At 51.2% G+C, this 14,826-nt stretch overlaps 1 protein-coding gene across 1 annotated transcript; it reads right to left on the bottom strand.

Annotated features, from left to right (window-relative positions):
- Positions 1–2,957: 2,957 nt before the first annotated feature.
- LOC124688020 (zinc finger protein ZAT1-like) lies at positions 2,958–3,914 on the bottom strand. Its single transcript, XM_047221735.1, has one exon. It carries the CDS (start codon positions 3,912–3,914, stop codon positions 2,958–2,960), a length of 957 nt encoding a protein of 318 aa, XP_047077691.1.
- Positions 3,915–14,826: the final 10,912 nt, after the last annotated feature.

Genomic DNA, 14,826 nt, shown 5'->3' with positions numbered 1-14,826 from the left:
TCAGTACCTACATTTGTTAGAAAAAAAGAGCATCAAATTAAAGGTTGGTACTAAGTTGGTTGCTGGCTATAGCTAGCTAGCTAGCTCGACTAGCTACTCAAGCAAGCAAGCAAGCTCGCTTTCAGTGTCACCTTATTCTACTACTCCGGACGGAGGAAGAATTTCCAAGCCTCCACTTTGAGGCAGGAATAGGACAGGAACACTACATATTTGGCGTGCGCCGCGGTGTAGGTATATGCTGATATGCATCTTCCACTCGCATGGGATTTTTCTCTTGCCGGGCACAAAATAGGACAAGATTCACGCGGACAAAGTGTTTGGAGCTAGACTACCTCTTTCAGGATCCACTGCAGTATGCAGCGTATCATAGCAGCTAGCGGCATGAAGTAATTAGCGGGAGGTTGATGATTTCTTACGTGCAGTTAGTGCAATGGTGCAGTAGTAGTATGAAATCGTAGGGTGTGTGGTATCAGGACGGGCCGTAATTCTCCTAGCTAGGCCACGGCACCACCAGGGAAGCGAGTAGACGATGGTGGTGGTCTGATCTAAGGGCATCTCCCAAATCAGCAACCCAAACGGTTCATTTCTATTCGTTCGGTTAGCCGGACAGAATTTGGGAGACGGTTCGGCCGGCCATGCTAGTGCGCCTAGCGCCGCAACCCATTGTGTCCACGCTTCCATTTCGGCGCCAGCCAAATCCATGGCAAAAATAAATAAAACACGGCATAAATTGACATTTTCATTCAAATTTTGTTATATGTTACATGTCTAAATGAAAAACAACTAATTTAAAATACAAATAGCCCTCCTACTCGTTGTCGGTAGGTGGGCGCGATGGCCCAGCTTCACCATTGTTCTTCCCGCGAGCGGAGGCGGCTCGCTGGATCATCGTGAACCGCCGCCTCATGGTGATTCGCTCATCTTCAAAGCGGGTCTGTTTGACGAGGATCTGAGTGTTTAGCATAAGGATCCTATGTCGCTTGGCCTCCATGAGGAGACACCCAACCTCCTTGGTAGGCAACTACTCGTGGGAGACCACCATGATGCCTTGGAGGAGCTGCTCGTCGGCCTGCTCTAGGATGCGGGCGACATTTCTCTGGTCGTGTGCCATCCTGTAAGACTCTAGTATCGCCACCTACTGCGGATTGGCCACGGGCTGCTCCTCCTCCTTGGCCACATTGCGGTCCGCGTCGACCTCGTACTACGCGTCCAGGAGGATAGGCTCCGCTATGTCTTCTTCGCCGAGGCATGCGTTGAAGATGTCTGACGGGTTCCAGCTACGCTCCGGCTCCGGAGGCGGAGGCGCAGGCGTCGTGCACCCCAACATAGAGTAGGTGGCGGCCTTACGACGGGGCAAGCTGGCTACATGACGGCGATGCTAGGTGGATGACGAGTTTGGTGGTGAATGGTGTTGAGCACGGCGGAGACCGTGCTTAAAAAGGCACGGGGTATTGGATGCTGGCGTGGAGCTCGAGTTGTCGGCGTTGATGGTGGCACTGGCCATGGCTGCAGCGGCCCGTCAGCCTTCTGCACCGAACAGATCGGTCCGTTTAGATCGTGCCGCTGCCGATCCGTGAGATGCCCTAAAAGCCACATCTAGCAGGCCTGATCAGACGGCTGTGACAGCGCTGCGGGGCTGAGGTCACCCCAAACCCCTGTACCCCAGAGAGGGCCATGGCTACTGGTAGGCCCACCCCTTGCGCTTTTACCCCACACACACAGCCGTCCCGCACGAGTACGACCAGCAGCAGCATCCAACGCGGGCCCCACGCGTCATCCTGATCCGTCCGTCCCCCGCTGTCCCGCCAGCCGTTTCCGCCCCGAGATCCGCTTCGGGCTCCGAGCCCACCGGCTTCTTCCAGTTCCAGATACGGCAGCCAGGGTGTGCGTCAAAACGCTACGCGTACTCGCAATTAAACCCGCCAGCGTCGGTAACCCCCGTCCGTGTTAATTCCCTGCCCAAGATTAATGACCGGCCAAGCTCGCACACTCCACCCATGGAGCGGCGCCACGTGGACGCCGGCGGTGGAGGAGACGCTAGCTAACCGCCTGCCTCCAAAGGTGGAGCCCCGATCGAGTCCTACAAAAACGATTGCCGTTTTCTTCCTTATTAAACAAAGAATAGCTGGCTGTTACCATCCCTACACAATGACCATGACATCTGCAGTTCTGTAATCTACTGCTGCTGCTTGATTATTATACTCGTCTACGTATGAACCTTGCTGGGACCCAAGTGCAGAGAGATGGGGGATCTGGAACAGTGGTAGGGAACAAACAAGGGACAAGCAAGCAAACAACAACATTTGCAGGGAATGCACAACAGCATGCAGGTGGGCGCATCTCTCTGTGTGTTTGTGTGTGTGTGGCAGCAGGAGCAGGATCAAAAGAAAGGAAGCAGCAGCAGAGGCACAGAGCAAAGCTACAAGCGTACTGGCACATTGCTACTGTGACTTTGTTGGACACTAGGGACGAAAGCTAGCTAGCCGGTCTACTCTACTCCACTGCCATCCTTTATGCTCTTTGTTTGTTTCTACTACTAGCACCGGTTTCTGAACTACTCCTCCCAGTACTCCTCTGCTGCACGCATGGGGAATGCTTCATCTAAGCAAAAAATCATGCATTGTGATGCTACAAGCTAGTTTCAGATGATCTGATCAGTAACCAACCAGCAACCAGAGCTACCATCTAGCAATTCTCATAGCTTGAAACGAACTGTAACAGATGAAACGCCAACAAATTCAATTCAACATTCTAAACACAGATCAATGGAATCCAACAATGTACCAGCAAATTGACATCTCTATCGTTGCGACCAACTATAACAAAGACAATTCTTTTCTTATCTCTGTTTCTCTTCTTCTTCTCTTTTACCTGTAAGTTTCTCGGATGGATTTATCTCCCTAATGCATGCTCACCTCGGATCGCCTCCTCGGGGAGCGATGGCGTCCTGCTTCGCTTCAGGAAGCTGGGTTGGAAGGGAAGCGGGGATCCGACACGGCCGACACCTCCACCTCCTCGAACGGCAGCGCCACGTTCAGATCGATCATGTCTTCCAGGTCCCTGGCCGCGTCCGGGGCAGGAGGAGCGACACCGGCGGCGGCGTGCGCCTGGGCCGCAGCCGCCGCGGCGATGCAGACGTGGGACCGCTTGTGGCCGCCGAGGGCCTGCCCGGACGGGAACACGCGGTAGCAGTAGGGGCACTCGCGCGGCTGCCCCTCCCCGTCCAATGGCGGCGCCTGACGCGGCTTCGGCGCTGCCGGGGTAGGAGGCGGGGCGACGGGGGGCGCGCAGCAGCCGCCCCGGCCGCCGCGCACGTGGCTGGCGCGGTGCCCGCCCAGCGCCTGGTACGACCGGAACACCTTCTTGCACGCGCCGCACTGGAAACGCGTGCGCTTCTCCGCCGCCGCCGGCGCCCGCGCCCGATCGGGGACGGGGACCAGCGCGTACCCGCCGTCGCTCTCCTCCTCGTCGTCGTCGTCGTCCGAGTACTCGTAGCCGTCGCCGTAGTCCGCCGACGGCCACGAGTCGCGGGACAGCATCATCAGCGACAGCGCCACGTCCTCCTCGGGCGTGGCCGCGTCCGACAGCGAGCTCACCGGCTCGGCCTCGCCCCAGGCGCCAGCCCCAGCCAGCGCCCGCTTGGCCCGCGGCGGGGTGGACTCGGCCTCGCTCTCGCGATCCGAGGACTCGGACACGCGCAGGCTGCGCTTCGGGTTCTCCCGGAGCGTGTAGATTGGGAGCGGCCTCTTGAACCCCACGTCCTCGTCGGTGGTCGCCGCGGCGGAGGACGCGGTGGAGATCTGTTGCCTCGCGGCGGCGGCGGCGGTGGCGAGGGAGTGGGACCGCATGTGCCCGGCCAGGGCGCGGGGGCTGGCGAAGCGGCGGAAGCAGAGCTTGCATGTGGTCTTCGCCATGGCGCGCGACGGCTAGCTCGGGGTGGGGAGCTCGGGGAAAGCGTGGCAGGAGCTACGATGGCGAGGACGAGAGAGCTGCGGGGGGAGTTAGAATATAGCGGAACACCCAAGCTTCTCTTTCCTAAGTATTTATTATTTTCCATCTGTATTTACTTTTCTCTCTGTTTTATTTTTGTTTTTATCTGAAATCTCGCGTTGACACTTTCCATAGCTGGGGCCTGGGGTCCTCTGTGTACTGGCTTTTGCACAGCATATCAGATCACGGATGTGCTGCTTGATTTTTTTCTGCCTTAATTGCTTGAACTACATATTGCTTTCTATTTTTGTGGGATATACATCTGTGATTTTTATGATATCAAGTTATAACATCCTAAATTATCATTAATTTACCATACAAATATAGTGTTTTCAAAGCGATAAATTTTCAGTTTGACGCGGGAACAAATTGCAAAACTACCATCCGAAACACGCCAACCGCCAAGGCCAGTGAACATTCAAGTGAGTAGAAGCGCCAAACGACCCGCACGTAGCCACAATCAAAGCGAGCTGGACGTGCGCGCCCCGCTTCCACCGTTCCTTGCCGCATAGGATCGTGTAGCCACTATTAAAGCGAACCGGCCATGCGCACCCCTGGTTCCACCGTTCGTTGCCGCATATGAATAGTCCCCTGCTATTTACGGTGTGTGGCACACACACGTGTGTGCGTGTTCTCCTTACCCCGACTCTTCACACCGTGCCTTTGGTAGGGTGAGCTTGAATCCGTTCGCAAAAGCTCCATGGCACACCACATCTTGAGCTTGAGCCTCTTTCCTCCGACCTGGCGTCATGTATCTAACATGGGGTGAACATGAATCTATTCATCAAACTTCCTAGTGTTCATGCCACGAATAAGTATGACGTTCTTTCCAAACTGTTCACAACATGAATGCCACATTTCACACCCTCCCACCCGCTCCTCTTCAACCACCCAAGTTTACCAAACATGATTTTCATGGGATGAGCTTGACCAGCCCACCTGCATGGTAAATACCATTAGTATACCGTGCCGATATAACATTTTCAAAGTGACAAAATTTTAGTTTGAATCGGAAACTAACTGCAAACCTACCATCATAAAAGCACCAACCGCCAAGGGCAGTGGGCATTCAAGTGGGTAGACAGGCGCCAAATGACTCACATGCAGCCACAAACAAACTGTGTTGCGTGTGTGTGTGTGTGCCCCCTGCTTCCTCCGTTCCTTGTTGCATACCCTCCCCTGGATTTACGGTGTGCGACACGTGCGTGCGTGTTCCCCTTATACCAATTTTTCGCACCATGCCTTCGGTAGGGCGAGCTTGAATCAATACGCAAAAGCTTTGTGGCACATCACAAGGTGAGGTTGAGACTCTTTTCTCCCACTTGGCGTCATGTGCCATAAACTTTCTAGTGTTCATACCGCGAATGAGTATGACGTCCTCCCCTGACTCTTCACAAGTCACCGACATGTCTGACAACCTCCCCCTCCCCAACCACCCAACTTTTCCATGACATGGTTGCCATAGGATGAGTATAACCCTTGGCCCGCCCATGTGCACGGGAACTAGTCTTTTTTAATTAGTCTTGTCGTTATTATATTAATACTTTTGAAAGTTGCAAAAATCATCCCCTCCTTGCTTTCTGGATCATGCCCCATCATCTACACAAACGTTGATTCCCAGTGTTGAACCACCATTTAGCGAAAGAAACTTGCTGACTCAATTTTGTTTATTTTTGGATATATCTTTGCTTCTATCTGTGGGAAAATATTGGCCTACTTCATGTCTTCCTTATATGCTTTGTTTTACACATTTTCAAAAATGTAGGGCTTTATATTTTTTGAAGTTTTGGTGATCACCTTTTTGCTCGGAGACGTTTCACTCCTTTTTGAAGTGTTCTATATATCCATTGAATCTGTATTTTGTAGTTTATATTTGTTGCAATTGTACTTTTTGTAATTATACCTACACCTTATTTTGAAGTTGCATTTTAATTGTGGGGCACAAAAGTAACCAAAATTTCCAAAAACTCGGTCACAAATGCTCTACTGTATAGACACTACCTTTCCCTTATCTTTGCGGCGCACAAGTGATTTTTTTGCGAAGAAGGGCGCCGATCTGTTGATAATAATCCATAGTAGTACAAAGAGCCTGTTATCACCAGGATTTGACCGAGTCAGAGGTGGGCCGCGGTCAAGATGAGCTTAAAGATTATATACGGAAGAAATATGTGAATCGGCCTTACATGCAAAGTTTGGGCTAGTTTGCCCATGTATCTGTAATATATTAGATTACGTGTCGGTTAGGAGATAGAGTTTTACCCGTGCACGGTTAGGTGCACGCCTGAATTAGAAAGTGTTTATGAAATAAACAACAACCAACGTTCAACACAAACAAATCTCGGCGCATCGCCAACTCCTTCGTCTCGAGGGTTTCTCCGGTAAGCACCATGCTGCCTAGATCGCATCTTGCGATCTAGGCAGCACAAGCCTACCCACGTTGTTCATGCGTTGCTCGTGCTGAAGCCTTTTTGATGGCGAGCAACGTAGTTATCTTAGATGTGTTAGGGTTAGCATTGTTCTTCGTATCATATGCTGTCGTAGTGCAACCCTTATACATCTAGCCGCCCTTACACCTATCTTAGGTGTAGGGGCGGCACCCCGCTTGATCATTGTTTAGTAGATCTGATCCGTTACGGTTGCTCGTTGTTCTACAAGGATTAGTTTAACATCCGCAATAGTTAGGCCTTACAAAGGGTTGGAGGATCCAGCCGGCGTGTAGGGTGTAATTCGCTAGCCCTAGACAGGATGTTCCGGGATCAACCTCGTGTTGGTTTTTAGGCCTTGTCTAGGATCGGCTTACGATCACCGTGCGCGAGCGCGAGGCCCAATCGTGAGTAGGATGATCCGATTATGCGGTGAAAACCCTAAATCGTCGTAGATCACTTTAGCTTTATCTTGATCAAGCAGGACCACCATATATTCGGACACCTTGTACGAATCATGGGTGGATCGGCTCCTTGAGCCGATTCACGGGACAACTCGAAGAGCCGATCGAGGCTCGTATTTAACGTTTACGTGTATGCCATGCAGAAACTAAGCGAGGCATCATCCAACACCTTCCCGACCAGGTATAGGTCAGGTGGCACGCCCTTGCGATAGCATCGGACGTGCGACCGGGAGGCTTTGCGGGCCGTCGCTCCGAGGGACCGGGGCCAGCCGCAGCCCTAGTTGTTCCCGGCTCTACGGTGTTGCCGGTCGCTGCCCGCCGGTGGGTTTCCGACCGCAACACATTCCGGCACGCCGGTGGGACAATCTTCGACATCCACACCATCGCCATCTACATCCGAGATGGCGGAAAGCACTCCGGTCAAGTACGAGGATCCGACCGACGAGCTCAAGAAGAAGCATGACGAGATCAAGGCGGTCCTCGAAGCCGAACTCATCGGCTCTTTCCACAGAACCCGCTCCCATGGCGTCAGGTGGAAGGGGTTCTCACCCGAAGGCGCACTCGATGGAGTTGACCTGTCCGCTCCGTCAGAAGAACGCACTAGGTCGCTGCGTCAGGAGATCAACTACATGGTGGCTCATTCGCTGCACTGCCACTCTGAGAGCCTGGTGAACACTTTAGAGCGTGTCGCTCTGCGCGTGATCCAGGAAATCATGAGCCATCGGTATTCTCCGTCGGGACCAGCTCGGGGACTTACAAAGGAGAGATGCCACTCCGGTCCCATCCACCGCTGCCGTTCGCATGGGCAGCACCGGAAGTGCCGAACTCATCGGCATACGTCGTCTACAAAATTGGTGGTGATCCTAGTGACTACCAATTCCTACCCGAGGCGCCCAAGGAGATCCCGCACGGATACGCGTGCGCATATGTGCCAGACTGCAACACCTGGGCACTCTCGAACCAGGCTGCGACGGCAGGGGCCTCTGGAACAGCAGGAGGAACATCGGGAGCCGATCTTGAGAAGCAAACGCGGTTAGCTAAGTACGCCACTCCGACAAACCTCCAGAGCCCAGCTCCTGCAGTTGGCTTAGAACCGGAAAAGCAAGCATGGCTGGTCAAGTATGCCACCCCGGCGAATCTTCGGGGTTCGACACCTTCGGCCATCACAGCGGATCAGATTTGTACAATTCCGAAAGATCGGTTCGGCATGATGCCGAAAAGGAAGACGTTCGGCTATACCAAGCCGTACCCCAACGACTACGAACTGATCCCGCTACCACCCAAATATCGGCTCCCGGACTTCACAAAGTTTAGTGGATCGGATGGTTCCAGCTCCATCGAGCATGTGAGCCGATATTTGGCACAGCTGGGCACGATCTCAGCATCAGACGAGTTGCGTGTGAGGTTCTTCTCACAGTCCCTCACAGGATCGGCTTTCGGGTGGTACACATCGCTGCCACCGAACTCTATCCGGACTTGGAAGCAGTTGGAAGAGCAGTTCCATGAGCAGTATCACTCAGAGGCTTCCGAGGCTGGCATTGCCGATCTAGCACAAGTACGACAGAAGCGCGGGGAGACAGTGTCAGAATACATCCAGCGCTTCAGGACCATTAGGAACCGATGCTATTCGGTTCACGTAAGTGAAAAAGAAGCAGTCGAGTTGGCGGTGGTGGGTCTCTCATCATCGATCAAGGACGTGGCCTCCCAAGCAGACTACCCTTCATTAGCGCACATGGTGCAGAAGCTGTCAGCATATGAACAGCGCCACCCAGATGTTTACCAGGACAAATTCAAGCGTGCGGTGACCCTGGTTGAGGCAGACGAGGATGAAGGTGCTGCGGGAGAGCGAGAGGTAGCGAGTGGCTGAATGGACTCGAGCGGCAGGCCCCGTGTCCTCGCAAATGGGTGAAGCCACAAGGCCCTCCAAAAGGGTTCGACTTCGACGTGACCAAAACCGAGCGGATTTTCGATCTCTTACTCACGGAGAAGCATATAAAGGTACCCGAAGGCCACAAGATCCCCACGGTGCAAGAGCTGAACGGAAAGCCATACTGCAAGTGGCATAACACGTTCACCCACACCACTAACGACTGCAGGGTGTGGCGGCAGCAGATCCAAATGGCGATAGAAAATGGACGGCTAATTTTCAATCAGTACGCCATGAAAGTCGACACACACCCCTTCCCCGCCGTGAACATGGTGGAGTATACTTACCATGGAGGGTGCCAGCCAGATCTCTCGTGCAATATCAACATGGTAGGGCTTGGTAACCACTCTGGTAAGGACGGAGATGAGGGCAGCTGCTCTCATAGCAAAGATACAGAGGAAGCCGCTCCACGCGATCGGCTCCGCCAAGACGGCAAGCGCTACGTCATGGAGGGAGAAGTAAAGAACATAAGATATCAACGACCTCTCTCTGATCACCTCCTCAACAAGTACGAGAGCCAGTATGACCAACGCCGGCGATACGGCGATGATGATGAAAGAAATTGTCTGGCTAGAGGAGCCAGAAGACATCGTCGGCACGATCGCGATGAGGAGGAGCACGGGCGCCGTGCCAAGGGAAAGTCAGGGGAGCGAGACGACGAGGACAGGCACTGGGACTGTCCCTTCTTCAGACACTGCTGGGATTCAGGAATGAGCCGATTGCCCACAATCGGCAATTGCCCGTAATGCAACCGAAGAAGAAGGAGACAGCCAACGTGTCCGTGTTCAAGCGCCTAGGGCCTCTCCCGCCACAAAGCAAACGTGCCGAGTCCCCTCGGTTGGAAGATCTCAAGGATTCAGAAGACGAGGGAGAAGAAGAAGACAGGTACCACCGGCCAAGGTGGTGCCCTGATGGACTCAGCCGTTCCCAAAAGCGCAGGGTTCAGCGATTGCGCGGCCTGGAGGAAGCTGAAAGATTATACCTACACACGTTAAGGAAGGCACGGCCTGATCTGGCCGCCAAAATTCAGCGAACCCTGGATGAAGAAGGTCGGCCACAAAGAAAAGAGTGGCGCCCCAAGCAAAGGAAAGCCGATGATGAGACATCGGCTAGCACAAACATGGTGCTCGTCCTTCCGACGAAGCTTAGTGCTCCACGATTACACGATGCACTCGAGGTGGACGACAGCCAGCGCACCAACATGATAAAGTCAGAGATTGGGCTGGTTATATCCACCGGCCTAACCGTGTAGCTGGAGCAAATCAGCGAGTAAGCGTGGTGAGGCTGATCCTTGTGATCGGCCCCAAAAGTTTACGAAGGAACATTACGAAACCTTCATCGAACAAACAGCGTGGAGGCCGATTCCAGCAATCGGCCAAAATTATCCTCACCATCCATTCTGCCTGGGTTCCACGTTTGATCCAGCAGGGAATACCTAAAGAGCCGATACCATCAATTCTCTTGACAGAATCGGCTCGGGGGGGCACCTAGGTGGATAAAACACGAGGATATGAAGTAGGAATGTCAAGTATGGGGGCCGATACATAAATCGGCCGTAAAAAAATTCAAAATTTTTTTTAAGCACAGCCGATGCAGCAGACATCGACTTAAGGATATAAAGCCGATACATGGCCATCGACTCAAGAGAGGTATAACTGTTATAAGCAGAAATTCAATGGGATGCCAAGAGCAGCCTGGACGTGCAGATCAGGTCAAGGATGGATTGCATCAGATCCGCCAAAGGAAAGGAGCCGATCTGACCAGCAAGGCGCAAGAAGTAGACTGAAGAAGATCGGGGGCATCTCACCTCGAAGGTTCTCTGCTTTGGGGAGCCGATGTTGTTAAAATCGGCTGGCTACGTCATGATTTGAGGCCAATGGTGGCACATTTGGCTGATTCGCCTGGATTAAGGCTCGGGGGGGGGGGGGGCAGCTCGCCCTAATGATCCTTACTCTGGGGAGCCGATTTGGTTGGAATCGGCTAGCCCCACATCGCAACTGGTTTGGAGAGTGGTGTTTTGTTACGGAGTCATCAGTTTGAGCATCCAAGACAGTTCCAGGGCTCTCTTAAAGACGCCTGCTCAAGATCAAATCGCCAGCCTACTAAGATCGGCCGTGCCATCGTCATCGGCGGAGCTGGCTAGCTTGGAGGGATGACTCGAATTGGCTCGTCTCGCAGATTATCGTGAGAGACTGATGCGTTCCCATCAGTCATTAAGCATGGATTAGGCCAACAGTCGGCAAAGACAGATGAGGAAAAATCGGCTAAATCAGCATGAAAGAAATCGGCGAAATCAAGTTGAGGGAAATTCTTCATTAATATTGGGATTTCTTACAAAGAAGAGCCGATTGCTCAAGGGACTACTGATCCTACATAACTACTCCTCGCTAGCGTCATCGTCGGCGTCGCCATCGGCGCTACTGCCGGAGAAGTCCTCGCCGGCTGCTGCCCCGGCCGTCGGCCGGGGCTTCCTCCTCCTCGTCGTCATCATCATCATCCTCGCTGTCCGCCCGGCCTGCGGAAGCGCTTCGTTGGAGGATACCCGGCGGAGGAGGAGGAATCATCTTCCTCCTCCTCATCTTCTCCTTCCTCGTCGTCGTCGTCGTCCTCGCTGTCCGCCCACATGCGGGAGCGCTTCTTCGACGGGAGCCCGGCGGAGGGGAGGCCTTGGTCTTCTCTCGCTTCTCCTTCTTTCTTCTCCTTGTCGAGAGGAGATGGGGTTCGCCCGGAGTGGAGGTCGTCCTCTTCCTTGTTCTTCGGCGACGATTGGAGGGGAGGCCTGAAGCGGAGGAGGAAGAGGAAGACATGGCTGCAGGGGAAGAGGGTTTTTGGCGTTGGTGGACGAGAGCGAGCAAGGGGATGGAGTGGTGAACCGTTTGGCACAGATAAATAAAAGGAGTGTAGTGGAGATTTAATGCCATGACGGTTCTCGAGGACGTGATGCCGAAATTGTCAATTCGTACAGAGAAGCCCAGGAGGCGAGGCGTAATGATGGAAGATTCTGCGGCAGTCCTGCTCTGCCACGACATGACCCGACGAAAGAAAAGCGTAATGATTTTGGAAATGACATTTCCAAAACCAGGGGGGCATGTGTTATCACCAGGATTTGACCGAGTCAGAGGTGGGCCGCGGTCAAGATGAGCTTAAAGATTATATACGGAAGAAATATGTGAATCGGCCTTACATGCAAAGTTTGGGCTAGTTTGCCCATGTATCTGTAATATATTAGATTACGTGTCGGTTAGGAGATAGAATTTTACCCGTGCACGGTTAGGTGCACGCTTGAATTAGAAAGTCCCTTGGACTATAAATATGTATCTAGGGTTTATGAAATAAACAACAACCAACGTTCAACACAAACAAATCTCGGCGCATCGCCAACTCCTTCGTCTCGAGGGTTTCTCCGGTAAGCACCATGCTGCCTAGATCGCATCTTGCGATCTAGGCAGCACAAGCCTACCCACGTTGTTCATGCGTTGCTCGTGCCGAAACCTTTTTGATGGCGAGCAACGTAGTTATCTTAGATGTGTTAGGGTTAGCATTGTTCTTCGTATCATATGCTCGTCGTAGTGCAACCCTTATACATCTAGCCGCCCTTACACCTATCTTAGGTGTAGGGGCGGCACCCCGCTTGATCATTGTTTAGTAGATCTGATCCGTTACGGTTGCTCCTTGTTCTACAAGGATTAGTTTAACATCCGCAATAGTTAGGCCTTACAAAGGGTTGGAGGATCCAGCGGCGTGTAGGGTGTAATTCGCTAGCCCCGCATGGGATGTTCCGGGGATCAACCTCGTGTTGGTTTTTAGGCCTTGTCTAGGATCGGCTTACGATCACCGTGCGCGAGCGCGAGGCCCAATCGTGAGTAGGATGATCCGATTATGCGGTGAAAACCCTAAATCGTCGTAGATCACTTTAGCTTTATCTTGATCAAGCAGGACCACCATATATTCGAACACCTTGTACGAATCATGGGTGGATTGGCTCCTTGAGCGATTCACAGGACAACCTGAAGAGCCGATCGAGGCTCGTATTTAACGTTTACGTGTATGCCATGCAGGAAACTAAGCGAGGCATCATCCAACAGCTTCCTGACCAGGTATAGGTCAGGTGGCACGCCCTTGCGATAGCATCGGACGTGCGACCAGGAGGCTTTGCGGGCCGTCGCTCTGAGGGACTGGGGCCAGCCGCAGCCCTAGTTGTTCCCGGCTCTACGGTGTTGCCAGTCGCTGCCCGCCGGTGGGTTTCTGACCGCAACAGAGCCCAAACTGTAATGAACATTTACAAATAGGTCTTTAGACCTCCAAGCGACGACTACAAACATTAGCATGTGCCAAAGATGCGCCGTCATCCTCGCCCCTCCATCATTGGACTTGGGCAAAGCTTGTCGTAGTAGAGATTGTTGTAGTAGATAATGGGAAGTCGTCCTCCTAAGCCCTAAAGGACCAGTGCACCAGAGCAGAAATCATTGTAAAAGATGAGTCCCGTAGACCGGAAGAGGCAGGGCCTAATTAAAACCACACCAATGAACAAGAAAGTCGACTAGATCCTAGGAGACTTGTGATACTGCACAACTCAACGCGCCCTCTGTCGGTGCTAGATGAACCAACATAGCAAGGATATGGTGGGTAGGACCTTCTCCAAACTTCAATATGTAGCCATCGCATCACCATCTCTAAGAATACACTAAAAATAAACCTAAACAAGAAAAGGAACCCTCCCATCGGCGAGGGGACTTGGTCTGATACGCCTCGAAGGCCACCAGACGTGAAGTGGGTCAGCAACACTGTTGGCGAGGGGAAACCCTACATGGTTTTTTTTACAAGCACTAGGTGATCTTATCTCTCTCTCCTGCCTTCGTAGCGGTTTGGTAGTAATTATATTAGACAAGTGATTTATAGTAACAAATCAGCAAGCTGACCCTTAAAGGTCTCCCAGAACACCCGGGGAACATCCCTATAATATCCAAACTCAGACAAAACTTGTTTAAAAATGTGAAATAGAAAATTCAATGCCACATTTTTCAATGTTATATGTAGTTGGCATTTTGATCTTCCTATATTTCAGCCAACACACATAACATTTGTTTCTTTGAAGGCCAACGAGGAGCTTCCAATGGTCATTAAAATGTTACAATCGACATGTAAAGATCGCTTGTGCATGATATGGCATGATCGTGACGAAAGCTTAATTTGCCAATGGATTAAAAATGTTATGTTTTATGTGATGATGTACCAGTACCACACAATGTGTGATACTGTGAGGCGTGGTTTAATCTGTTATACTTTGCATGTACTTTGGACTGGCTGATTTCCTAATGTGTGTGCATGCCTCTCCTATATATTAACTTGAATAAAGAAGGCATTCAAACTAAATTATTCGATAAAACCTTTAAGTTGTTGTGAACAAACTTTTTTGTATGAATCTTAGAAGATATGCACTTATTTTCCGAAACTGAACAAACTACTATATTTTTCACTTTCTAAAAACTAAAGGAAAATGGTAGATTTAGTGTATGGGTAGAAACCTGTATTCATAAGCTCTCATTAGAAATGTATGACCACCTACATAATATGAAAAAAAAACATAAAACAAATTTATGTGCAGTAGGTATGTAACCTACACAATGGTGACTTATTTCATATGTCAATTTTTATTTTTACGGGCAGAACCTCTAAATAATTATAACTTACAAAAGGTATACAGAACAATAAGCGTGTACCCATTCTTTGTGTGCTTGAATCTTTCTGTGACTCACTATTACAAATTTTGCAAGTTTCCAAAACATGTACCTGTCTTAGCTAGATAGCATTTTTCCAATATATGTGATCTAGCTAACTTCATTCAAAAACCCACAATTTCCCATGAGAATGAAGAAAGAGACGAGTAGAGATTTTATTTAAATACCTATAGTTCAAAACAACAAGCAAACAACAGCCAGCAAGAACAATGCTATTATGATGACAATACCGAAAAATAGAGTGCACAATCGACTAATACATGACAAAAGAACTACATGTCATA

This window comes from Lolium rigidum, chromosome 2, assembly GCF_022539505.1.
Source record: "Lolium rigidum isolate FL_2022 chromosome 2, APGP_CSIRO_Lrig_0.1, whole genome shotgun sequence".
NCBI lineage: Eukaryota > Viridiplantae > Streptophyta > Magnoliopsida > Poales > Poaceae > Lolium > Lolium rigidum.
This window is presented reverse-complemented; position numbering and strand designations above follow the sequence as displayed.

Excerpts from the sequence above, each read along its gene's own strand:
- LOC124688020 (XM_047221735.1), bottom strand. The coding sequence starts at position 3,914 with ATGGCGAAGACCACATGCAAGCTCTGCTTCCGCCGCTTCGCCAGCCCC.